The sequence below is a fragment of the Lycorma delicatula genome, chromosome 7 (assembly GCF_047948215.1).
Source record: "Lycorma delicatula isolate Av1 chromosome 7, ASM4794821v1, whole genome shotgun sequence".
NCBI lineage: Eukaryota > Metazoa > Arthropoda > Insecta > Hemiptera > Fulgoridae > Lycorma > Lycorma delicatula.
This window is the reverse complement of record NC_134461.1, coordinates 4486458-4514270: the sequence shown is the minus strand read 5'-3', so window position 1 is coordinate 4514270 and position 27813 is coordinate 4486458. Positions and strand designations below refer to the sequence as shown.

General features: G+C 30.8%; 1 protein-coding gene across 1 annotated transcript in view; it reads left to right on the top strand.

The window, feature by feature from the left end:
• Positions 1-27813, top strand: part of LOC142327392 (ecdysone 20-monooxygenase-like) — a 109166-nt gene that overhangs the window by 59298 nt on the left and 22055 nt on the right. The window contains exons 2-6 of the mRNA XM_075370415.1: positions 7559-7685; positions 14389-14514; positions 19949-20147; positions 23672-24061; positions 24535-24697. Coding sequence (XP_075226530.1) covers positions 7559-7685; positions 14389-14514; positions 19949-20147; positions 23672-24061; positions 24535-24697 — 1005 coding nt within the window. The remainder of the gene's footprint in view (positions 1-7558; positions 7686-14388; positions 14515-19948; positions 20148-23671; positions 24062-24534; positions 24698-27813) is intronic.

The window sequence follows — 27813 nt, the reverse complement described above, 5'->3', positions numbered from 1 at the left end:
TATTTTTCGAATTTATTACGAATCTTTTTCTGTTTTAATCAAAATCATTCGTGTTCCTATCATCAGGAACAGAAGCTCTTATTTGTAATAAGAGCTTTGTATTTCGACGATGTATAAAAGTCTCCTTATCTTTTTCAGTCGATAAATTAGTTATAAGATATATTTATACGTAAAAGCGTGTACGTGTGTTTGAGTACAGAATGTTAATGAAGTACGGCAATACTTAAATATAACTTTCTTCAACAATTTAACATAGGAAAATGAAAAATAGCAAACTGAAGATAATCTATTTTTCAGTCACACCCCCGTGCACCAGGAAATCCCCGTAGAAAAAAACCAAAACTTTCAAGTACACCCCAGGTAGAGCTGTCGTCTCGAAAAATATATTGTTTTTATGTAGGAATATTTGCTAATTTTTTTTTTTACATTTCTTTTTTATCTATTATCTAAGCGGTATTGTAGACCGTTTTTGAAACGAAAAGTGAAAAATATTATACAGCCATAATTTTTGTTAGGGTTGTATGTAGCACGAAGTTTTTTACGCAAAATTTGTTTTTCAGCGCCCTTTAAAACAATTTGTCTCTATCGTACTCTTTCAGTTGCCCTCGCGGGTGCTTGGGTGTGGTAGTTTTTTGTTATATGAAAAATAGAGAGTTTTGAGGTAGAAACGTTTGTTGAATTTCATTTTTCTATGTTTAACGATTAAAAAAATATTTAATCCTTTCCGCACTTTATATGAACATTTCCGTACAACGAAGACGCGTGATATGTTCTCGAATAAGAGCTCTGAACGTTTCACATTAACGGCGTCTACGCTTAAATAAATAAATATTTTATTCCGACAAGAACCTAAACAATTTATTATATAGATCGCACCAGATTACTTCACGTATAAAAAACCAATCGCTCCAGTATTTGCCTGAACCGATCGATGGAAACCTTTTAGAGCAACATCACAAATATACGAGTATAGAAAAAAAAATAAAACCGGTTGAAATTAAGATTAATAATTTATATAAATGTATGAAATAATAGTATGGAGATATTTTTTTTTTTTTTTGTCTTCAGTCATTTGACTGGTTTGATGCAGCTCTCCAAGATTCCCTATCTAGTGCTAGTCGTTTCATTTCAGTATATCCTCTACATCCTACATCCCCAACAATTTGTTTTACATACTCCAAACGTGGCCTGCCTACACAATTTTTCCCTTCTACCTGTCCTTCCAATATTAAAGCGACTATTCCACGATGCCTTAGTATGTGGCCTATAAGTCTGTCTCTTCTTTTAACTATATTTTTCCAAATGCTTCTTTCTTCATCTATTTGCCGCAATACCTCTTCATTTGTCACTTTATCCACCCATCTGATTTTTAACATTCTCCTATAGCACCGCATTTCAAAAGCTTCTAATCTTTTCTTTTCAGATATTCCGATCGTCCAAGTTTCACTTCCATATAAAGCGACGCTCCAAACATACACTTTCAAAAATCTTTTCCTGACATTTAAATTAATTTTTGATGTAAACAAATTATATTTCTTACTGAAGGCTCGTTTAGCTTGTGCTATTCGGCATTTTATATCGCTCCTGCTTCGTCCATCTTTAGTAATTTTACTTCCCAAATAACAAAATTCTTCTACCTCCATAATCTTTTCTCCTCCTATTTTCACATTCAGCGGTCCATCTTTGTTATTTCTACTACATTTCATTACTTTTGTTTTGTTCTTGTTTATTTTCATGCGATAGTTCTTGCGTAGGACTTCATCTATGCCGTTCATTGTTTCTTCTAAATCCTTTTTACTCTCGGCTAGAATTACTATATCATCGGCAAATCGTAGCATCTTTATCTTTTCACCTTGTACTGTTACTCCGAATCTAAATTGTTCTTTCACATCATTAACTGCTAGTTCAATGTAAAGATTAAAAAGTAACGGAGATAGGGAACATCCTTGTCGGACTCCCTTTCTTATTAGGGCTTCTTTCTTATGTTCTTCAATTGTTATTGTTGCTGTTTGGATCCTGTACATGTTAGCAATTGTTCTTCTATCTCTGTATTTGAACCCTACATTTTTAAAACGCTGAACATTATATTCCAATCTACGTTATCGAAAGCCTTTTCTAGGTCTATAAACGCCAAGTATGTTGGTTTGTTTTTCTTTAATCTTCCTTCTACTATTAATCTGAGGCCTAAAATTGCTTCCCTTGTCCCTATACTTTTTCTGAAACCAAATTGGTCTTCTCCTAACACTTCTTCCACTCTCCTCTCAATTCTTCTGTATAAAATTCTAGTTAAGATTTTTGATGCGTGACTAGTTAAACTAATTGTTCTATATTCTTCACATTTATCTGCCCCTGCTTTCTTTGGTATCATAACTATAACACTTTTTTTGAAGTCTGATGGAAATTCCCCTTTTTCATAAATATTACACACCAGTTTGTATAATCTATCAATCGCTTCCTCACCTGCACTGCGCAGTAATTCTACAGGTATTCCGTCTATTCCAGGAGCCTTTCTGCCATTTAAATCTTTTAATGCTCTCTTAAATTCAGATCTCAGTATTGTTTCTCCCATTTCATCCTCCTCAACTTCTTCCTTTTAACACCATTTTCTAATTCATTTCCTCCGTATAACTCTTCCACCCATCTATCGACTTTACCTTTCGTATTATATATTGGTGTACCATCTTTGTTTAACACATTATTAGATTTTAATTTATGTACCCCAAAATTTTCCTTAACTTTCCTGTATGCTCCGTCTATTTTACCAATGTTCATTTCTCTTTCCACTTCTTAACACTTTGGAGATGTTAAATAAATTAAATAATTACGAAATAAATGGATAAAAATTACTTGAGCGCATTTTGTGTACGTCAAACGGTGATGGAGAAATTTCATTTTTTTAAAACTTATTTATAGTAAAAAACTCATCGAAGGAATAATATTGTTTACGTAAAAGAAATTCCTTTTAATTTTATTTTAAACTAGCGACATTCGCGGCTTCAGATGCGTACTTGACGTGTAGCCTGAACTCTTCGACCCTCGTTTGTCTGATCTTCGTCTCGGCGGTTGTGGATATTGCTTGAAGTTCGGCTTACCGGTTTTTTGTAGCCTGTGTGTTTCTCTACAAAAACGACAGATTCATCGAAATCTGTGCAGTAATTTTGGGTGATCTAGTAAACAAACTTTCAAATTTATACGTTACCGTGATTTATTCGTGGGAAAATATTTTAGTCCCTTCTCATAAGCGGAATTTTTTTTTTGTTAATTCAAAACAAAACGGTAGACTTTAGATTTATTGCGGAAGAAGTAAATTCGTTTCCTCCCAAGAATTACTTGTCGACCAGAATAACCGGAAAGTACAGACGTACTTTCATTATCATTAATGGGAATTTTATCCGTACGATCAACGACGGTACGTCTATCTGCAAAGCACATTGCAACGATTTTATCCGTATTTCAAGTTAGACGGTTACAATCCATCCGATGAATAATTTTTTTTAGCTGCCGTGGTAAAATTTACAATTTCTTTTCAATAATTATCTTCAAAAACAGCAAAAAGATAGGTTTAGAAATAACCTATGAAAAAACAGAATTTATTACCGATGATAAGAACCGTACGGAAGAAATAATTTTTGAAAACTGACAAAAAATACACAAAGTAGGCCAAATTTAAGTATCTTAAGGAGATAATAATATCGACTGTACTCGAAAAAGAAGAAATTAAAAATAAGATTCGTAAAGCGGAAACACCTTATACGATATATTGACTGGGAATGTTTAGCGTAGGAAATTCTAAAGCTATTAAGCTAAACTATGTTTGCCCAGAAGCCTTACGTGCAAGCAAGTGTTTACGAAAGTTTAATGTAAGAAATTTTTAAAAGAAAAAAGAAGAATCTTAAGGAAGATTTTTGGACCCAAAAGAACAGAGGTATGTTATAGGCTAAAATCTAACAAAGAAATAAAAGTTTTAGAAACGGAAATTGGGAAAAGAACAACGGAGCTTTTTTGACCGTATTCATAGAACAGACTTACAAAACGATTGTTTAAATTTTACACAGATAGAAAAAGATAAAAATAGAGTGGCACCGGGAAGTAAACCAAGATCGCAAAAACTAAATAAAGAATAACAGATAAGATAATACAAAATAATAACAACTAGAATTGAGTTTTGAAAAACGATTGTGAATTTCAAACTAATTGAAAAGGAAAAATCAAAGAACAGCTCCGAAAATTTACACAAGACCAAACATCTTTCGGAAAGAATGAAAAAGTACTGGAAAAAATGGAATGAAGATGAAAAGAAGAAATAAAATTGATCGAAATCTAATCGAAAGAAGAAAAATTGCCCTCAAATGTAGATTAACATTGACGTCGTCTACGGAGATGGTAACAGTGAACAGTTAAAGGATTTTGAATTAATTCATCGATAAACAATAAAAAAGTGTAAGGAGCTGAGAACACTTTTCTGTATAGCGAGGATGTACTACGTGTGTATTTAAAAAAATAATAAATTTAAACTCTGTCTGTTGTACATCTCTATGACTGTAACCGATGGTAAGCGACTCCTCTGATATACCATTTTGCTGAGATTTTTACCGGTGAAAAATACGGAAATAAATCGAGTGTTTTACTGAGATAAGCAGAAGATTGAATCTTTCTGTTGTACACGCGTCATAATATATAATTGGGAAGTGGGTGTATCGGTAGACAATTTTTTTCCTAAATTCGTGCTGAAGCTTTCTCAAAACTTTACGCTTTTACATGTTAATACTATTTTTCATAAAAAAATGTTTTTCAGACTCCTTAGAAAATACTAGCGACAAAATCGGCCTAAAATTTAGTAAATTAAGTACCGAAAGAAAGGTGTTCAGAAGTGGAAAGAGAAATGATCATCGGTAAACTAGACGGAGTATACAGGAAAGTTAAGGAGAATTTTCAGGTACATAAATTAAAATCTAATAATGTGTGAAAAGACGGTTACATTCTTCTTTTCGTATTTATTTTTGCTTTCTTTTTTTTTAAGTTGAAAAACTCTTTTAACCTGGTGTGTTATTCCGGTTCTGTAACAATATTATTAATTTTTTGTAAGTATAAGCGATTTTTCATTTTATTAAAAATTGTACTTTATGAAAAAGCTAACGGTTTTAAACTTCTAAATGTGGGTCTAGATAATTCATACTTTTCAGCACTAAACAGTAATAATCTGATAGTCCAATCTTATATTTTTAAAACTCGTTATGACTTATTTTAAGAGTCTCGATAGACGATATATTATAGACAGTATATACGTAAGGATAAATATTTAATAAACGACAAGTTTAGCGTTTTATTAAGGCGCTTTAAAGTAAATCAAAACAAAAAACTCCGGCTTTTCGTTTTTCGTCTTCGTCACTATTTCGCAGTCAAAAACGCACTGATTTTTAGAGTACATCGAACTACATACGTTCGATTAACCAGTAGATCCTACACGCATTCGCTGCATAAGCGCGTATGAAAATACACTACTACGCAATCAACATAACCTCAAATTGTCTTCGGCCTTAAATTGAGTTAACTCAAGAACGACTCGACCGATCTTCATCGAATTTTCACATGAACATATGCTGATACACTACTAGAGCGTATATAAATTTCAGTGAAATTGATGTTATAGTTTTGGAGATTTTTGCACCAAAATATTTTATACATAGGCGTATGTATATCCTCGTACGTTTTAAGCGAACGGTATTTTCGTACTACTGATACCCCAAAACAAAAAGAAAATTCATTTCACTCCCACTCACCGATCCCGCCACGCGACCAAAAGCAATACTGTACTTTTCTTCGAAAATTCGGTAAAAATGAAAGATTTTTCAAATTCTCTCTGAAATTATTCATTAAAACAAAAATTTTGCTTACCGTGTGAAAAAACATGCAGTTGAACAGCGGAAGGAATTCCTATACAAAATCGATCGACTAAAACTTGAACATTAAAAACAAAATTAAATTAGCTACATGCAGGTTCTCCTTTTTAAGTAGATTTTATAAGAAAGCTATCTATTATAACGGGTACCATGAATCCACTTCCGGAAAATTTCGACATATCATAGCGTTTCACATCCCCCAGACCCCTAAACCACCGTCAGTTCAAAAGTTTATATATACATTTATATATAATAAATTTCACTTTCTTGTGGACATAATTTTGCGCCGATAACTATACAATTAATACGTAAAATATAACGACTCAAAATCACGGTCGTGTTTGTTAATGGGCAAAATCGGACCATACGGGTGTGAATGGGGTTTTTTTTCTCGAAAAAACAAAATTCGCTATAATTTTTTTATTAATTAAAATATCGAATTCGTTTTAAAATCCCCACTATTCTTTGAATAAGGACCTAAAACTTACGTAAGTAAAGTTTTTCGATATTAGCCCAGGGAGTGGAAAAAATGGGGTTTCGAAGACAAAAAAAATCATGCCTCCCTTAATAGACACAGCATCAAATCGGTTTAAAACGGTCATTAGTTCTTTAAACATTACCTAAATCTTTTGTCTGAAACAATTTTGATATGACCAACTCTTACGGTAAGGGATCACCAAAATATTGCTGGAATTATAAGAAGATGGGGCTTGTATGTTAAACATGCGAAACTTTTTCACGTGCAACCGTTGTCGTATCGAGTAAACTTGAAGTTTTTCTTAACTTTAAGGTGGAAATCTTTTTTATCCCCTACCTAGCACCGGTGAAATCTACCTCCGCCTTCCGGCGTGCCGAAAGGGATTTTTTAAAACGTAAAGATTTTTTAAGATCAAAATGAGTGTAAGAAATTTTGTGTTTCGGCTCGAAAAAAATTTATTGATGGCCCCCGCGACGGAACGAGTTTCATTAGAAATGTTGCGTGTTCAAATCTCGGTAGGACTTGGCATTTTTTATACGCCGAAAAATTTATTTATATTATAAAGAAATCGTAATTTGGCGGTAAGCCAAGTAAATAAATCGGTAAGCTTGTGTAATAAATAAATGTCATCGCCGAGATCCAAATAAAAATTATATCAAATATGAAGAGGTTACGCTGACCGCTTTAGATCGGAAGAGAATTTGCTTTTCAAGAGTTTATTCTGTAAAGTCTTTTATTTAAAAAAAAAAGAATGTAATTCGATGCGAGGAAATAGACTGAAAAAAAGAGAAAAAGAATTCAATCTTTTATTAAATTTTTTGAGGAAGAATCAAACTATCATCCTTGCTTAACTACTTAATTCGCTTGATTTACAGTATTTTTGGAGCTTTCTTTTATTGTTCAGAATAAAATTTACAGAAATGTTTTTTTTTTTTCAGTCTGCGTAAGAATAAAAAAAAGATGCCTACAAGAATGTATTGTCGCAATGAAAATAACATTTGATGCTAAGCGTAAACATACGGAGTATTTTGAAGAATAGTCTGATTAATTTATTTGTTAAAATATAAATGTAATTTTGTTTTGCACAGACCTTTTTTTACGGGTTTTGTTTTATATTAATTTAACTTGTAGTTTTATATTAACTTGCTATATCTATAGTTTTTTTTTCCTTTTTTTTCAGGAAATGTTTATATTATTATTAAAACTTGGTTGGGGTACTTTATACCTAATTGCTCTACTCTTCCTATTCTTGATTCTGTTGTCAGTGACTGAATTCCCAACGCCTTGGTGGAAAAGAAGAAAACAAAGTAAGTAATATTAACCGATAAAAATAAAGAATAAAGTATTCTATCCGGCAGCATGACCGTATTATTAATTTTGTACGTATCTAAATTAGCATTACTAAAAAGAAAAAAGTATAAATTAAAAGAACTTAAGCCAGACGCGATTCTGCATGTAGGATTGATTATTGAATCTCAGTAAATCACAAAAGCATTCCTCATCTGCAAATACTTCACGCTTCACCGGCGCACCTGTCATTAGGGTCAGAAAATCAATCTTTTGTGGTGTACATTTTGGCTGTAAAACAAAATTTTTGACCGTTAATTACCGGTCCTGTACTAGTTAAAAATATCTTCATCTCCTGCAGGATTAAGGTAAAGGCAAAAGAAAGCATTACATTACAAAATAGGAAGTATTCTTCTGGGTGAAATAAGTTGCCTTGCGTTGAATATGCCTTTAATTGATAATCCTTCTGTTTTTCTTTCTTCAGTCTTATACTAAAATATTTTGTCAACAAATCATCATAAAAAACACCTTGATGACAGTATTTCAGGTAATAATAATATTACTTTTATTTAAATCTTCCCTTTGATCTTGATAACCGATTAAAACTATTTCCGATCTGTTAAGATTTTGTTTTTACCACCATCGGTAGAAAAATAAAATCAAAAAAGTTTATAAATTTATATTTATAAGGATAGGGATGTATTACCTTGTAACCTACAATAAGGATTGAAAACTCTCGTCCTGGTAACATCTCATCTAGTAAAAAATAATAAAATAATTTCCAGTCTGTAGGTTGTAACTGTAAAAAAATTTAAAAAATCAAATTTTTATTGTGAAAAGGGATAACAGAAGGTTTTATCAAATATTTTTCATCTATATTATTTACAGTGAAACTATTTTTTATAGATTAAAATATACACAGGTAGAATTCTCAGAAATTCTTTTAGATAACTCTCTTTGAGGTAGGCTTCTCAACCTAATAACTAGTTATATGCACCTAAAATTCATTGTTGTCCAGTATGAAGAGATTGAAGGGGATATGAAGAGATCTGGTAGGAGCATCGATGGAATTTTTATTTGACACCTATAATAATTGAAACAAAATAGCAAATCCCATTACTTCTATTACAATTATAAACATTTGGCGATCCTAATCGGTTATTCTACCTGACCGTACCTTAAAAAATTCTGCAAAAAACATCAGTTACACTACTAATATACTTGCAGTTAATGCTTGCAGAAAGTGATTTCAACAATCGGTCAAAATCACACCAAACTTTATCTTTTCTTTCTTTCCTGTTTAGCCTCCGGTAACTACCGTTTAGATAATTCTTCAGAGGATGAATGAGGATGATATGTATGAGTGTAAATGAAGTGTAGTCTTGTACAGTGTCAGTTCGACCGTTCCTGAGATGTGCGGTTAATTGAAACCCGACCGCCAAATAACACCGGTATCCACGATCTAGTATTCAAATCCGTGTAAAAATAACTGGCTTTACTAGGAGTTGAACGCTGTAACTCTCGACTTCCAAATCAGCTGATTTGGGAAGACGCGTTAACCACTAGACCGATCCGGTGGGTACCAAACTTTATCTATTTCCCTAATACTGAACTTATCTATAGTCGCATGCATCCTCCCGTGACCGCGATCAAAATACAACCTTCTCTACATATCCTCCCTATGCGGACAAATAAAATTACCACGGCAAATTTCACGATCCCCATGTGACCTTTTACATGAAATGTTATCGGTAATACATCGATCGGCCATTCATCTTCCGTAATAAAAATTTATTACTGAATTTACCTCAGCTGCTGACACTGATGTCGACAAACAGTTCATGGCGCCTCGACTTTTAGATAATTTCTTAAACAGATGATTCATAAACCTACTGACAAAACTGGTACCTCGCCTTTCCATCGTGCTTCCGTACACTCCCCGTTCTGCAACTCTAGAAACTACACTACACTATAACACCTACCTACTAATTTTTCATTTTATCAGATTACTGGACACAATATAATAGGAGATACAAACAAAAGAATGCCTTTAACCTTAAAGTTAAATCCTAATATACTTGTAACTAGCAAAACTTGGCCTAAATGGATGTTCTGTACGACAGTATTGACTTGTAAAAACTGTGTTACAATACCTATAGGCTAAGAAATTCAATTGTCATTCCCTACTCACTACCTTAACAACTTTCTTAAATGAATTTCAGCACCTAATGGAAACCACCGACAAATAAGTTTAAATGTCATTTTTTCATCCAAAATTATCCCCGAAGACCTCAGTTGTTGAATCTATATAATATTAACCAAACATTTTATATTCATATCAATCTATCTAATATATGAGTTGCATTTCCTTATTTCGCGATTGTATTTTAAATTGTTAATCAAAATTTAAGCTAACTGGAGACCAAATACAAATAATTACACAAAATTAGATAATTTCTAATACTGGGAATTAATCCACGGTTTTAGAAACAACAAGTGATATAGTGTATTTTGATGATTTTTATGGCCCCTTGTAAAAGAGAAATTAAAACATACACTAAATAGATCATTCTGAATCGGCACGTACTAATATATTATGCGGGTCACGTCAGGAATGGGAAATATTCTGCAATACACGTAAAAAAAGGAACCATGCCGGCAACTCTTTGGTCAGATCATATGAAACCGAGGTAAAACTCGATCAGAGTAGCAACACAAAACAGAATTAATTATAAAATAAAAAACAAATGTGATTAATGTCCACATTAACTATTTAATATATAAATACCTGAAATAATATTAAGGTAAATAAGTTATGTGACGGTAATAAATATTAAAAAATTAGATACTAAATCAAATTGCAAAGGCGATAAAAATTTTGCGAGTGTATATTTTATACACACTTTAAACCGAGGTACAAAACGATCCAGGGTCTTTAAAAGTTTGTAATTAACATTATTTAAAAATTGACATAACAGTGTTTCGGCAAAAAACATTTTTAATTGTCATTTAAATAAAATGGTAGGAAAATTTTAAAAATCTTGTTCACACTTGTATATATAATTCAAGGTTTTAATATTATGTACAAAGGACTTTAAAACCACTAGAAATATAAATGTATATTTTTCCTGATGATATTACTTAGTACAACAGGCAAAAAAGTAAAAATATACATATTTTACAGTACAGAGGAATAATATGAATCTTAAAAAAAATAATTTCAGTAAAACATACATATTTTTTTGTCTTCAGTTATTTGACTGGTTTATGTACCTCTCCAAGATTCCTTATCGACTGCTAGTCACTTCATTTCGGTATAACCCCTACATCCTACATACCTAACAATTTCTTTTACATATTTCGAATGTTGACTGCCAGCACAATTTTTCCCATCTACCTGTTCTTCCAATATCAAAGCGTTAATAATATCATGACATTCCATGATGCCTTGTGTGTAAAGCCTGTAAGTCTGTCTCTTCATTTAACTATACTTTTCCAAATGCTTTCTTTCTTCATCATTCTGACACACCCCTTCATTTGTCACTTTATCCACCTATCTGATTTCTAATGTTCTCCTACAGCACCGCATTTTAAAAGCGTCTAATCTTTTCTTCTCAGGTACTCTGATCATCCTAGTTTCACTTTCATATAAAGCTACGCTCCAAACATGTACTCACAAAAATGTTTTTCTGAAGTTTAAATTAATTTTTGATGTAAGCAAATTATATTTCTGACGGCAAGCTCGTTTCGCCTGTGCTATTAGGCATTTTATATCACTCCTGCTTCATAAATCTTTAGTAATTCTACAATTCAATAACAAAATTCTTCTACTTTCATAATCTTTTCTCTTCCTATTTTTATATTCAGTGATCCATCAACATTATTTCTACTACATTTCATTACTTTCATTTTGTTCTTGTTTATTTTCATGTGGTAGTTCTTGCATAGGACTTCATCCATGCCATTTATTGTTTCTTTTAAATCTTTTTTACTCTCGGCAAGTATTACTATGTCATATCCAAATCGTAGCATCTTTATCTTTTCACCTTGCACTGTTACTTTGGATCTAAAGTGCTCTTTAACATCATTAACTGCTAGTTCTATGTAAATATTAAAAAGTAACAGGGATAGGGAACATCCTTGTCAGACTCTCTTTTTTATTACGGCTTCTTTCATATGTTCTTCAATTATTACTGTTGCAGTTTGATTTCTGTAAATGTTAGCAATTGTTCTTCTATCCTCTATACTTAAGTCCTAATTTTTTCAAAATGCTGAGCTGAAAATTTTTTACCGGTCTACATTGTCAAATCTCTTTTCTAAGTCTATGAATTCCAAGTATGTTGGTTTGTTTTTCATTATTCTTCCTCCTATTATTAATCAGAGCACTAAAATTGCTTCCCTTGTCGCTATACTTTTCCTAAAACCAAATTGGACTTCTCCTAACAGTTTCACTCTCCTCTCAGTTCTTCTGTACAGACTTCTAGTTAAGATTTTTGATGCATTTGTAGTTAAGCTAAAACATCAGTTTCTAATTCACTTCCTCCGTATAACTCTTCAATATATTCCACCCACTTGTTGACCTTTTCTTTCGTATTATACATCAGTGTACCATCTTTGTTTAACACATTATTGGATTTTAATTTATGTACCTCAAAATTCTCCTTAACTTTCATGCATGCTCCATCTATTTTACCAATTATCACTTCTCTTTCCACTTCTGAACACCTTTCTTTAATCCACTCTTCTTTCACTAATTTGCACTTTCTGTTTATAGTATTTCTTAATTTAACTTTTACCTTCTTCACCGCTAGGATTCTTATACTTTCTACGTTTATCCATCACCTCCAATATATTCTTTGATATCCAGGGTTTTCTACCAGTTCTCTTTGTTCTACCTAAGTTTGCTTCTGCTGATTTAAGAATTTCCTTTTTAACATTCTCATTCTTCTTCTATACTTTTTACCTTACCTTTTTTACTCAGACCTCTTGTCATGTGCTCCTCAAAAATCTTCTTTATCACTTCTTCTTCAAGCTTCTCTAAATTCCACTGATTCATCTGACACCTTTTTTTCAGCTTTTTAAACTGCAATCTACATTTCAGCAACAATAAATTTTGGTCGCTATCAATGTCTGCTCCAGGATAAGCTTTGCAGTCAATTAGTTAATCTCAAAATCTTTGTTTAACAATGATATAATCCATCTGATACCGTGCAGTATCACCTGGCTTTTTCCAGGTGTATTTTCTTCTATTATAATTTTTAAATAGGTATTGGCAATTTAGTAATTACTAAATTATACTTTGTGCAAAATTTAATAAGTCGGTCCACCCTTCCATTCCTTTTGCCCAGCCCGTATTCATCCACAATATATTTTCCTTGCCTTTTCCAATGCTTGCATTCCAATCTCCAAGTATTATTAAATTTTCATCCCCTTTTATTTGTTTAATTTCTTTGTATGCATACTCTACCTCATCATCATCACCGGCACTTATAGGCATATAGACACTGGCAGTTGTTATTGGCTTAGGTTTTAATTTTATTCTTATTACAATGATTCCACATCTTTGCATTTTGAAATACTCGTCTTGCTACCCTATCTGCTCGTTCGTTACGAAATCTACTCTTGCCTTCCCTTTATTTGACACTGAGTTAATTATTCTAAAATCACCTACCAAAAGTTGTTTTCCTCTTCCCACATAAACTCACTAATTCCTACTACATCTACATTTAACCCATCCATTTCCCTCTTTAAATTTTCTAACTGACCAACCTTTATTAGACTAATAACTTTCCATGATCGACTCGTAGAATGTTATTTTTTTATTTTCTGGTGATCCCTTTCTTATTAATCCCAACCTGGAGATCTGAATGGGGGACTAGTTTACCTTCGGAAAATTTTTCCAAGGAAGAATCTTTGTTACATGAAAATTCAGAGCTACATTTTCTTGGAAAAAAAACTGCCATAGTTTTCCATTGTTTTCCATTGTTAAACAGTACTCAGAATATTGAGTGTTGTGGATATGGCCCTTTAACTCCTCCTGACTAATGCCCTTAACAACTACTGAAAGAGCTATTGCCCTCTTTCAGGAATCATTCCCTAGTCTGGCTCTCAACAGATACTTCTCTGATATGGTTGCACCTTCGGTCCAGCTACTCTGTATCACTGAGCACTCAAGCCCCCACAACATCGGCAAGGTCTCATGATTCATAGAGGGAGTACATATATATATATAAATATAAAAAATCTCTTTAAATATAAAATTTTAATAATGTTGGGCAGAGTATTGCTTCATGTGTTTTGGCAACTAACATCATACATTAATAGGGATTAGTAGGATTACAACTCAGCTGTGACACCGAGGAACACCTTCCATGAAGGTCATCAATGTTGCAGTGACATGTTATTAGTGACATAATAATTGTCACTTTCATATAGAACAATTTAAAAAGACTGCAGTTATGTATGAAGGTTATTGATAAAAAAATTCTACAAAATCTTGTAAATTTTTTGAAGTTTTCTTACACAAAACACTGTAAAACAAACCTACAGATACGATTTTGAAGATAAAGATCTTTTAATACATCTTTATAAAAGTAATTTTGTTTAGTATCTTTGATAATATCTATAATATAATATCTATTTAATAGATCTATAATATCTATTTATAAGTAATATTAATTTGAACAATTTTGACTTAACATTAACATCAATTTTTTTTTACAGAAAATTTGGTTATGGATAATTTAACTGTACAAGATGTACCAGGTCCATTTCCTTTACCTGTTTTGGGAACACGTTGGATATATACTTTCAGATATAAAATGGATAGAATACATGAAGCATATAAAGGTAAAATACATCTTTTATTTATACATATATATATAGTTTATTCATGTAACTGCTGCCAGTACCTGATTATGTTTCATTTTTATAGTGAAATGAAACATCGTTGTTTAAAATAAATTAATATTGAAATTATGAAAACTTAATGATATGAAGAAGAGTTAACTGTATGCTTGGTAAAATGAAAATTTTCAGATTAAAACTCGTTTAAGGCAGCACTATCGCCCTATGGATGATATATATAAAAGAGTGAAATAAAGATGTGAGAAGGAAGTACCCTATCTTGTATGTTACTTACAGATGAGACCATTATATGTGGGGGAAAAATCAAGATTAAATAAAAAAAAAGTAAGATATTAACAAAATTGAATTGAAGATCAGCATGGAAAAAGTAAACTTTTGTTATAGACATATCATAAATAGCATGTAATCCACGGAAGAATAAAACCGAAAAGATTTGATAGATCGAAAATACATACAAACAGATAAAGAGATAAGAGGAGAGAATAATTAGGGCTGTGAAAGAGGATTTCAGAAATTCCATAAAAATATTGTTATAGGGGAAATTTTAGGTGATAAATGTATCAGAAAAAAATTCTGGTACGTAAATTCTGGTAAATTGTAATATCTCAAACAAGAAATATAAAACTGACTACAATATAAATCATACAGCAGGTGATAGAAAAAATTGCCACACTTATAAGAATTTGCTTCAGAGATCGATATACAAAAATAAATACTGATTACCCGTACAACCCCCGGTTAGAGTTAAATTCTAGTTAAGTTGTACTGTAATTAGTTAATACTGTAATTAGTAATTGTAAAGTAATGAAAAATATAAATTTAAGACTCTATCTCTGGATAAGCTAGTGGATTATGGAATTGTGGAAACAACTAAAGGTAGTTTGGATTAATGCAAACATTATCCAAAAGATTTTAAAAAAATAGCAGATATCATTCAGTTAACTGTAGCTAGGACAAGCATTTTGGTGAACTGCAGATTATGTTACAAGAATTGGATAATATCCTAGAAGTTATAATTCTCTCTGAATCATGGAAACTTTAATCTGTAGTTTTATATAAACTTGAAGAATATGAAATTGATTTCAATAAGAGAAGCCTCAATCAAAATGATGGCATGATCATATTTATTAAAAAGAAAAAAATGGAAATCCGAGGTAAACAATTTAAACATTGAATGTATCCAAGCTCTGTATACTGAAATGTACAATTCTAAAGATAAAAAAATAAATATAATAGCTATTCATAGATCTCCCGCTACAAATATTATGCATTTCATAAATGAACTAGACAATACACTGAATAAATATCCTTCATAAAAACAATGAAGAAATTGTTATTACTGTAGACATTAATATAAACATTTGAAATAATGATAATATTTCAGAGGAATATTTAAACCTCTTGTACAAAAAAGGCCTTATAGTATGACCTTCAAGCCAACAAAGATTTCTGGTGATTCAGCTTCTTGCCTAGACCACTTCTTTTACCGTTCCAATTCAGACCTAAGAAGTCATAAAACCTAAATCGTGGAATCTTACATAACAGACCGCTTCCTATGATTTATTCTTTACAGAGTTACTTAAATTTTATTACAGAATATTTGTAAAACAGAAATGGAGTACAAGGCTCTTCTTCATTTACGCTAAAGAGGAATCATGGTCAAATCAGACTGAGTTCACAAATTACAAAATAGAAGAAAAAATTGACAAAAAAAGTATAAGCGAAAAAAAAATACTGGGTAAACAAAAAGAAAAAGTGGATAAAAACAGATTTGTTAAAATCAATTAAAGTTAGAGATAAGTTGTATAAAGACACCAAAATAATTAATAATCAGGCTTTGTACCAGAAATGGAAGAGTTATAGAAGCATTTTGGTGTGTTAATTAAAATAGCTAAAATTAAATATGATTATAATAAAAATGTTAATAATGGAAAAAAAATTATAAATTAAATTATACTTGTCTTATTAACATGATCAAAACGAATGAAACAGTTGAAAAAACACAAAATAAAATGAATCAAATAATTCATGAAAAGATTAGTATAGTATAAAATAAAAAAACAGATTGCTGAATGTTTTGATAACATTTTCATAAATGTAGGAAGAGACTTAGCTAATGAAATACCTACCTCAAAATAAAATACAAGGGACTGGAGGTGGGAAATTCAGTGTTTTTGGCACCCACAAACCCAAATTAAGTAGCAAAAATAATATAGAATCTCAAAACACGAAAAGCTCTAGTAGCTGATGGAGTTACAAATTATGTAGTAAAAAGGTTGGTAAATTTTATCTCTGATCCGATTGCTGAATTAGTAAATGAATTATTCGAATCTGGATACTGCCTGTAAGGTTTTAAAACAGCACAGATTATTCCCATTCACAAAAACAGAGATGAAAAAATAGCCAAATACAGACCAATTTCATTATTATCCAGTATTAGTAAAATATTTAAAGCTAGTGTCAAAGAAAGAATGCTTTCATTTGTAAATAAACAAAAAGCATTGAACGATAGACGATTTAGATTCAAGTAAATAGATCTGCATAAGATGCCCTAGCAAAAGTCACAGAGATGATTTACAACTTTCTTGATTCTAGATCATGTAAGTGTATATTTATATCTGTTAAATCAGTGGAGGCACAAATAAGAAAAAAAATTATTGAAAAAGAAATACAAAAATAAATAAACGGTTAAAAAAAAGATCTGAAAAACAGTTAAAAGAAAAAATAGGAATAGATCAAAAGTCAGTGTAACTGAATGGAAAAGAAATTGATTTATATTAGCTGTAAGTTTGGAAATAAGATTTAAGGTAAATATTTTATTTTATTTATTACATTTTTGTAAGAGCAGAAGGTGAATAAGTGCAAAAAATATTTATAAATTATAATGTATATGCGTGCAATTTACTCTGAATAAATAAATAAATAGGAGACAAGGAAGTGCCTGTAAATCCCTAGCGGCTTCTGTATAATTTGATGTACCGCTGCCTAGTCTTGACAAAAAATTAAGGTGCATGGATTCTAAATATTAAACTATATGTAGGGATAGAGAGTAAACTACAAAAAGCAGAAAAGTATACTTGAGTAAAATAGAAGGGAAGAAGTGAGAAATATAGCGGTCTGAGAGAATTTGGATGTATATTTTCCAGGAAGGATTAACCAAAACAAAAGTAAGATGGTTTTATTACTACTTTGAATGAACGGAAAACAAAAGCCATGGAAAATGTTACAACTGAAGGAAACTGGAATAAACACAAGAAGATGACTGCAGAAATGATGGATGAATTCAATCGAGGAAAAAACGGGTCGGATCTTGAGAGTATTAAAGTATTATTTTGGAGTAAAATGTGGAGCTATATTGTTGATATTTCATGCAAGGAATCCTGAGCAGAGAAATAGCTAAAGGGAATAAGTGATACTTCATACATGCAAAACAATTTTACTCGTAATAAGATAAGATAGTTTGAGTAGTATTATAACAGTAACCTAATTAGCGATTAATTTATAATTTAATTTTACATTAATTTTTTTGTAAAGCTTATTTCTTAGTAATAGTGTATATTTTCTATTTTGATTAAAATAGTCCAGTTTTGTTGTTCTTAACAGCCAGCAGTGAAAATAAGGCAAAATAAATATTTTAATGGTAAATCAAATTTTAAAATGCGTGTATGTTAGGTGTTATAACCAAACTGTTGTAAATGATCTGACCTGAGACTTAAGTCTATTCTAAAAATAATATTACTTTTCTCATAAATAACAGTCTCCACTATCCAGGTTTATAAGGTAGTGTGATAAGTGAAATAGTTTCCTGTTGCTGCCGTCACATTATTGAATGCTGTGTTGCACATCAGCTTGTCAAGCTCATCATAATGTAGGTGAATTCATCCCTGTAGATGAGACATTCTCTTCAGAAGCTAGAAACTTAGACTAGTGTCTCTTACGCCTCAAGCACGTCACTATCTTATTGTCACTGTATGTGCATCATTAAACAATAAATTAATGTAATACCCCCATTTTGTCCAAAAACTTTCATTATACAGTGTTCATTTTAAGTGTGCCATCATTGAGATCTGAACTAGAAAATCTATGAAGAACTTTAAATAGGGGGAACTTTATTAAAATTTTTGAGTACGTAAAATTATTCTGTTGTTGTGTTTGAAATCTCCACCATTTTTTCTATATGGAAGTTGAATAAATTATTTAAAATTAAAATGACTAATTTTTATCTTTTTTAGATACATCATGTAATTCTAAAACATTTTTATCCTTGGGTTTCTTCCCTAAACGCAACCATTCACGAGAACTTCTCATCTCTAGTTGTACCAAACTATAATATGAACTGTAAGTCCTGTAGTTGAACTCAAGTTCACAGTGTTGTAATTTACTTCTTTTGTTATTGTTTCAATGAAATTGTATTTTTGTAATATGTATTTCATTTTTTGTGGTTGAACTTTTTCATCTTAACAGATTTAAAAAACTTTAAATCGGTAGCCCATAATTCTGTTCTATTCTCATTTTTTTCTAAATAAATGTCTGACTTATAAAAACCACAACATTGACAAAATATGCTTTGTTTCAATTTATAAAAATAAATTATTAATTTAATGAAATTGACATTTTTCATTTAAATTTACAAAAGCAAATGTTATTTTTATTTAAGGGAATCCAAAAAAAATTGAAAAATAATCTTTTGTTACAATTTTGGAAAAACAAATAGTATTGCAAAAACAAAAGAATTTCTTTAATATTTATACAATTTATTTATTTCGACTGGAGATGAGGCGTACTTCTGAACAGTTGTGTTTACAGGAAAATATCTCAGAATAAAAATATCTTAGAATTATGTATGTATCCAAAAATATTATAAAAATTAGTAGTTTATATTTTAAAAAATGAAGTCTGTTGTATTGGAAAAATGGCAGACTTCAAACATGTGATTATATTTGAGCGCTCAAAGTTAAGGAAAAGTTCTACTTTTAAAGTTCTTTGTAGCTTTTCTAGTTGCGAATCTGAAAGGTGGCACACATAAAATAAACATTGTGTGCATTTAGAGATTAGATAGAGATCTCCTCTACTTAGGAGAAAAAAATTTTGAACATAATATGTTCATAATATTATATAAATACATAATATGGTAACTACATAAAACTGTTTCTGATTAAAAATTAAATTTGTTTTGAAAATATACCTCTCATATTTTTATAATTGATTTGATTTCTTTATTAAAATATTTATTTTATCTAAAAACAGAAAAATATAATAAAGGAAACAAAAAAGTACTTGTAACTTCACCTTGTTATGCTTATAGTAATTGAAAATATAGAAAACACAGTTAATGACTGCTCTGGAAATGTAATGTTTTCCATCAGTAATTATGCAATATTTTTGTACGAGCAAAAAATTATTATTTCTGTTTCAGATATGAATCTTCGTTATGGTAAAGTTGTTAAAGAAGAGGCACTTTGGAATTTTCCAGTGATTAGTATATTTTCAAAGAATGATATTGAAAAAGTTCTCAGAAAAAGTAGCAAGTTTCCTCTGCGACCTCCTACTGAAGTTACTGCTCATTACCGTAAAAGTCGTCCAGATAAATATACCAACTTGGGATTGATTAATGAGTGGGTTTTTGTTCTTTCTATTTATTCTTATTCTGTTATTTAACTGATTATAATTTAATATTTGTTCATCATTCTTCTACTTATGATGTACGGCAGATGATGTTATAATGAGATGGTATCTTAACAAATATAATTTCTTATTATTACTTCTTAATGTAGCGATAATGTTTCACAGTAATTATACTCAACTTTTATGATATCTGACTGTAAAAATTAAAAAAAGAAAACTTAGTTTAATGATGAACAGAATCAAATTTATATTAAGTTTTTTAATGTATCAGAACATCTTCAGTTTTTCTTCAAACCTTCCTTGGTTACTGTTAGTGTCATTAAGTGAATAAAACAAGAAAGGCAATTAAAACTTACTTTAAAAAACATACAAAAGTGTTATGTGACAAACATAGTAAATTATTTGTCATGCCAAATAAAAAATGCTTTTGATCTGATCCCAAAAAGTCACAAAATACCAGAATAATTGAAAGAATATTACAAACAATTTTACAATTTTTTATGTGGTTTTATTTTGAAAATGATTTTAATTTTTTTACATTTGGTTTTATTTTTACTTAAAACACAGATAGGCATGTAAAAAAAACACTGCCCATATGAAAAATAACCTTTCACAGGAAATGCAAAGTCAGAATAAGAAAAAGAATGTAGCAAAATATCTTAAAGATATTACTAACCAGTTTTTCCCCTACCATAAGTTTTGTAAGTAAATTTCTTAAATTTCTGCATGAAAATAATTTGAATATCAGAATGCCATCATGGTGTAAAAGGATCTAACAAAAATGTGTACCTGGCTATTCATTTTCAGATTCTACATATCAGTAAGAACAAAAAATGTTCTATGAAAAATTGACATTTTCTGCTTTGTTTTTGGTCTGTCTTTTTTTATTTTTAAGAAAATTTTATATCTCAGGACTGCAATGAAGAATCATTGCTACACATTGTTACACACGTTTACACTAACATTCTCTACAAAATAAAAAATTTCAGTTTAAATACCGTCACAAATTTCAAAATGGACTGATTTTCAAAAATGAAGTGTCATTTTATTTATAAAGAAAGGTTTTATATTTTACCTATTTGATAAAACTAACAATTGCAGAGATCTAAGATTAAAAAATAGATGTGGTCGCCCTTTTGAAATTTGTGAATGCATTTATACCGTAATCTTTTATTGATTTCATTATTTGGGGCCAAACATTATAAACATGTGTACCAAATATGATGATTCCTCAATCCTATCTTGAGATATAAATCTTTCTTGAAAAGAATTCAAAATTTTGTACCGATGGGAAATTAGGGATAATTGCCACTTTTTCATAAAACATTCTTTGTTCATTTTTATATGGAGAATCTGAAAATAAATAGCCAGTTGCACTTTCTTGTAATACTCTATATAGCATTATGCTATAATAATACAATTGTAAAGAAGAACTAAAAAAAACTGAAAATACTATCCTTAAAGCATATACAGTTGATGTTCATTTAAAATTTTTCTATTTGAATTAGTGGAAAATGATGCCAAAAAAAGAATTTTTTCTACAAAATGAAAAAAAAATGATAAAAATCTGTTCATTTGATTGTGAATAAAGCTTGATTGTATGTAAAAAAAAATTACTTGAGTTAAATGGATTACTTCCTCCTTTTTTGAAGTCAGTTAAAAAATAATAAATTTGGCTTCATTTTTCATTAAAAATGAACTGTTCTGCATTGTAAATTTATAACCAATAACATATTTACCAAAATTAATGTGGAGTAATGACATTAATGATCATAACAGAAATTCAAACTTGAAAAAATGCATCTGTTTACTAATTCTTCATCATAGAACCTGGATATTTTCACTTAAATATAATAAACTGCATTTTCTAATCCAGTTACAATTGTATAATTACATATATTATTTTTACTTTTTCTTTTCTTTCTGTTGTGTTAAGGATTAAAAATAAAAATATTCATCTTTTTAAGGATTTTATCCATCTTCTCAAACAATGTAGTGTATGTTTTACTATTCCTGAAATTTTCTCTCTTTCCCTTTTTTCCCCTTTCTTTCTTTCTCTCCACATTCTTTAACCTCCTTTTAAGTCTTTACTCTCCTCATCGACTACCATTTCTTTGACCCAACCCCAGTGGCAGCTTATAGCTAAAATGAGTGGGGATGCTGCTCCAGAAAATTTTTTCTGGGCCTTTCCAATGCCATAGTTAAAGTTTTCTGTAAAATAAAAGAACCGAAAAAAAAATCAAATAGAATAGCTGGAGCAGGATAATAATCTTGTTCTACACTTTATCACATTCATGAATATGTTACACTTTTTTTAAGACATTGTGCTTAAAAACCGTATTCGGTTTAACTGAATATATAATAAAATGTCAATACTGGTAATATTTTTTTAGTATTATTAGATAATAACTTAATAAGTCTGCTTAAAAACACTGTAGTCCAACGATGCTTAATTTAAATTTCTATGTACGCAGAAACAAATACATAATTAGTTTTTACTAATTACCTTCTCTTTTGCCCTTCCAGTGTGTTTTTGGACAGACTTGGCAATCAAAGAGCCCTTGCTTTCCGCCATCTTCTGGTCACTACTGAAAAAAACAACTAAACCACTTTCATATTCCTTCCGCTGACTAAAGTAGAAAAGGGAATGAACAAAGAACATTCTGTACACATGTGGAGTAAAAAAAAAAACTACCACCAGCACGCCAGGTCGGCACTGTGGGAGTGACAGTGCTCTCGCAGCTTCCTATGTGCACAACAGCTAAACACATGCTTCTGGAACTGTAAAGCGCACAGTTTCAGCAGTAATCAAAGAATAATAAACTAATTCTATTAGCTTTACTTTAATCTACAGTTAACACTTAAGTTGAAAATATATATCATATGTATAAGACAATTTGTTATTCACGATAAAACAAGTTTGAATTTTGAAAATAGAAATTTTTACAGTTAACTTTTTCTTCTATTTGTAAATAGCACAAATCTTTAAAAATAAAAATAGATGATTTCTTTTTAACTATCTATATTTATAAAATAGCACTTCAATATATCCAAGCAAGTATCAGGTAAAACGGATAGATATTTCTATTTTCTTAAGGAAAATAAATTTTTATGGTCTTGGATTTAGGATTGATAAAGATTGACAAATTTTAATGACCAGATATTCTTGAAGACAGTATAATTAGAGAAAATGAATGAATGGAAATTAGTTATATAAATTAAGAAGATAATATTACAGGTTGTATTGATGTCATTGATTGTTTATTTATAATTTCAAATTATTTTAGTTAAAAGACTATTTGTTGAACACTTATTTACTCATAAAAACATGAATTATTCGCAGTAAAAATAATTCCTTGTTACTTTGATGGTATATCATGAAGAAGTATTGTAAGACAAGCGTAGCTATTTCATAATTTAATTTAAAACTATTTTAATTAAGCAATTTTTTAAATTATTTGTTTGATATATAAATATAAATTTGAAGATGAAATTCTAATAGATATTCTTTCAGACAGGGTGAGACCTGGCATAAGTTGCGTATGCTTCTAACACCTGAATTAACGAGCGTTCAAACAATGAAAAGATTTTTGCCGGAAGTGAACAGTGTTGTGGATGATTTTATTAGATTGATCGAATCACAAATGGATGGCAACGGTTTCATTGAAGAATTTGAATGTGTAGCGAATAAAATGGGTCTAGAAAGTACATGTACATTAATACTTGGACGTAGGATGGGTTTTCTTGAACAAGATTCGACGAATAAAATCGCTAAACAGCTCGCCGATGCTATTCAGTTACAATTTCGTGCTTCCAGGGATACATTCTATGGTTTACCTTTTTGGAAGTTATTTCCAACTCGTGCTTATAAACAGCTTATAAAAAGCGAAGATGCAATTTATGAGTAAGTATTTCCATCTTTTGTACTATTTCAAAAAAGTGTGTGTGTGTGTGTGTGTGCGCATGTGTGCATGTTAGAGTGGTGAATTTGTAGTTAGTACTTGTTTTGACAGGAGGGTAGTTTAGGGCTGATCAAAACACTTTTAATGCTAATGTCTCCTCTATGCTGTCCTTGGCCACCAAAATGTTGTTAGATTCTATGTAATGTAACATCCCAGGCTGGAAATTCATGGATGTGTGTTGTCTGATAGCCCTGATTCAAGAAAGCTGCTCTAGTTATCTGGAGACTTCTGGAATATCATTACATTCATGATCATTTATCTGTGCTTCCCAGTTTTCTGTGCTGTGATCTTAAAATAGGAAACCTTCAACATTGTCAGTTTTTTCTTTATGTTTAAATTTATAATTTTTTTTTAAAGAACATGTCTGAAGATGAAAATGAATTGATTATCATGATAGTATAAACTTATTTTTCAGTATAGTGTCAGATATGGTTGACAAGGCATTGACTGAAGAAAGTGATACATGTGAAACAGAAACTGTACAGAAAGTTTTCATGTCAATTCTTCATACACCAGGTCTTGACATACGAGATAGAAAAGCAGGGATCATTGATTTCATCGCCGCTGGAATTAAAACGGTAATTTCATTTGTTACAATAATTACTGTTCATTTTTCACTGAATTCAGTTAAACTTAATTATTTGCTTTCAAAGTTTATTAATTTAAATTAATTACTTTGTATCATATTTTAAAAGATTTAGAATTTGTTGTAGTTATAATTTACAAATGTATATAAACTTTTAATCAAGTATGATCTTTGACTTTCTTTTCGTTCCCTTTCTGTTTTTAGATATTGGCTTAATCATGTATGATAATCTAAAAAAATACTGCATTTTCTCACTTATAAGGTTTGCCTAGTACTCCCTACAATAACATAAAAAATTAATTAGTACAAATATATAGAAAATTTAACTCAAAAATATGTATGAGGCATTTTAAAGTCCTCACTGACTACAGATAGTCTATAAGGATTATGTTGTGGAAGTTTTTTTGTAAGTTAAATTTTATATTTTCAAATGTGTTAAGTATGTATAGAAGATTTATTAATGAGCAAACATATCATTTAATTTAAATACATTATCAAATTTCTTCATAATTGGGATAAAAATGAATGATTTTTAATTCCCTGGCTATATAAGGAAAATTATGCTGATCGATTAAATTTTTCACATTGGAGTTTTGCAGATTTTGATGTTTCATATTCCCTCCAATAAAAAAACACAGTTTAATATTAGAAAATTCTGTAAGGATATATGTTTGTATGTATGCTGGCCTGTTTTTTTGCTTGAAGTTTCGACTAGGTAGACCAGTTTGAACGAAATTTGGTACGATGATTATTGTGTATAGGGCATTGATCTTATTAAGTTTTGGTCAAGAGGAGAGGCAAATATGAACCTCATGGATCCTATATCTCAAAATTTTACTTAAAGGTAGGTAAATCCTACAATTTAATCACCTTTACGTAGATAAGATCCTTTTTCTGATGGTGTTTGGTCTTATTCAAATTCTCTTCAAGGGAAGGTACAAACCGTTTTTTTTTTTGTGATTTCTGGATTCAAAATCATAATCTTTGTTCAGGTTCACAGGTACTGGTATGTCTGGAAACAAAAATGAACAACTTATGAATTTATAGTTTAAGCAATTGCCGTTATTTTAACAACAATGCAAAAAGTGTGGTATTGTGTTTTAATTGTCTGCAACACAGTTGTTTACTCGGAGTCACTGCTGCTTTTATCATCATCCTTGTCTTCACTGTCATTGATGTCAGTTTTCCCTCAGTTTTATTATCAGAATTCTCATATATGAGGTGATCTTCCGTTCCATCCAATGTGCAGGAGATGCCAGTCTTCTTGAAACTCCTGATTATCATTTTCAGAGTAATTTTCTCCCAATCTTTGACAGTCCTCCTGAAAAGAACTTCTATTGAAGGTTTCTGCATTAGTTTGCTCTTCATGAATGTGTAATCTGCCATCCATATACTGTAAGATTTCTTAATGTGGTCCTTGAATGGCTTATTGATGCTCATGTCCAAGGGTTGTAGCACAGAAGTGAGGCCTTCGGGAATAACTGCTGTGTGCATTTCATTGATTCAATTCTTCACAGAATCTTCAAGATGGCCACGGAAGCTATCTAAAATGAGAACTCCTCGTTTCTTTAACATTGCTGCAGTGGTGGTGATTCCACGCACCGGGTTGGTCTAGTGGTGAACTCTTCATCGCAAATCAGCAGATTTTGAAGTTGAGACGTCTAAGGTTCAAATCCTAATAAAGGCAGTTACTTTTATACAGATCTGAATACTAGATCTTGGTTACAGGTGTTCTTTAGTGGTCGGGTTTCAATTAACCAGTCATCTCAGGAATAGTTGACCTGAGACTGTAGAGGACTACACTTCATTCATATTTATACATATCATCCTCATTCATCCTCTGAAGTAATACCATACGGAGTTCTGGAGGCTAAAAGAAAAAGAAAAGGGTGATGATCCCAAGTGACTTCTAGCAAGATGTTCATTAGTTTTGCATCCATGCACCCCTTACCTTGTATGTGAACATGTAAACCTCTTGGTAGTTTTTCTCAGCAGAGTTTCTCGTTTAAAAATGACAAAAGAAGGCTTTTTTCCATCTGCACAATTGGCTAACATAAATGTCCATCTCATTTTTTCTGTTCCATCAGTTTTTAGCAGTACACTGGATTCGCTCAGAAGAAGACAGGTATTTCATTGACGTTTTCAATTTGAGATATGAGGTAGTGATTTTTTCCTCTTATCACATAGTATGTATCGTTGAAACTCAAAAACTTTGTCAGTATATTTTACTGGTAGTCATTGGCACAAAGAAGTACTCTGTCTCAAAGTGAATCCCTTTCTTCTCATTAACCGCACCACCCACCCACGACTGCCTTTAAAGTCACTTGCATTTACATAATGCTTTGCTATTTTGTGTCTTTTCATTTGTGTCATTTCACAGGTCATACAAAGCACTCTCTTCTCTTCTCTCCCACCCACTCAATCACTCTATCATCCACTGTGGGATGGTGTCCTTTTTTATGGCCAAAAAATATCAAGTTCCTTTTTCATGGCTTTTAAGTTTATCTCTTTGATTTCTCCAGTAATGAATCATGTTTGGTTGTACCGAAAACTCCTGACCCACTGTCCGTACACCGTCTTTCAGTGAATTCCTAAATATCTAACTCAAACCCTACAGTGAAACTTTTCTGTGAATTCATTTTACTGGTAACACAGACAAAATATAAGAAAAACTCACTTTCCATAAAGTCGCTACTGTTCAGAAAAGAAAGTAACTATAAGTCAGATTTAAGAGATATTTAAACCTTTATATTCTTTTTGTATATCTTGTACTTCTTGTTTCACTTAATCTTTCCTTTTATGTAGTAGTCTACCAGATATGAAGCTCTTAGTAGCTAGAGTTGTGTAACTGTCTTGGCTATGCCGGTGAAGCCTGGAAAGTGTCATAATATTAATTTATAAAATGCAATAGTCAGCTAATAAAAGTACTGAACTGTACATTATCATTTTATTGCTAATTTTTCAGTCATAAATTTAGAAAATTAATCTCTCCAACACTAAAACGAATGTAAATAAGTAAATAAAAATTTTAAGCCAAATTGAAATTTATAATTCATAAATTTTCTGCTTCTAGTGGAAGCAAAAAACAACACATTACTTTTTGGCATA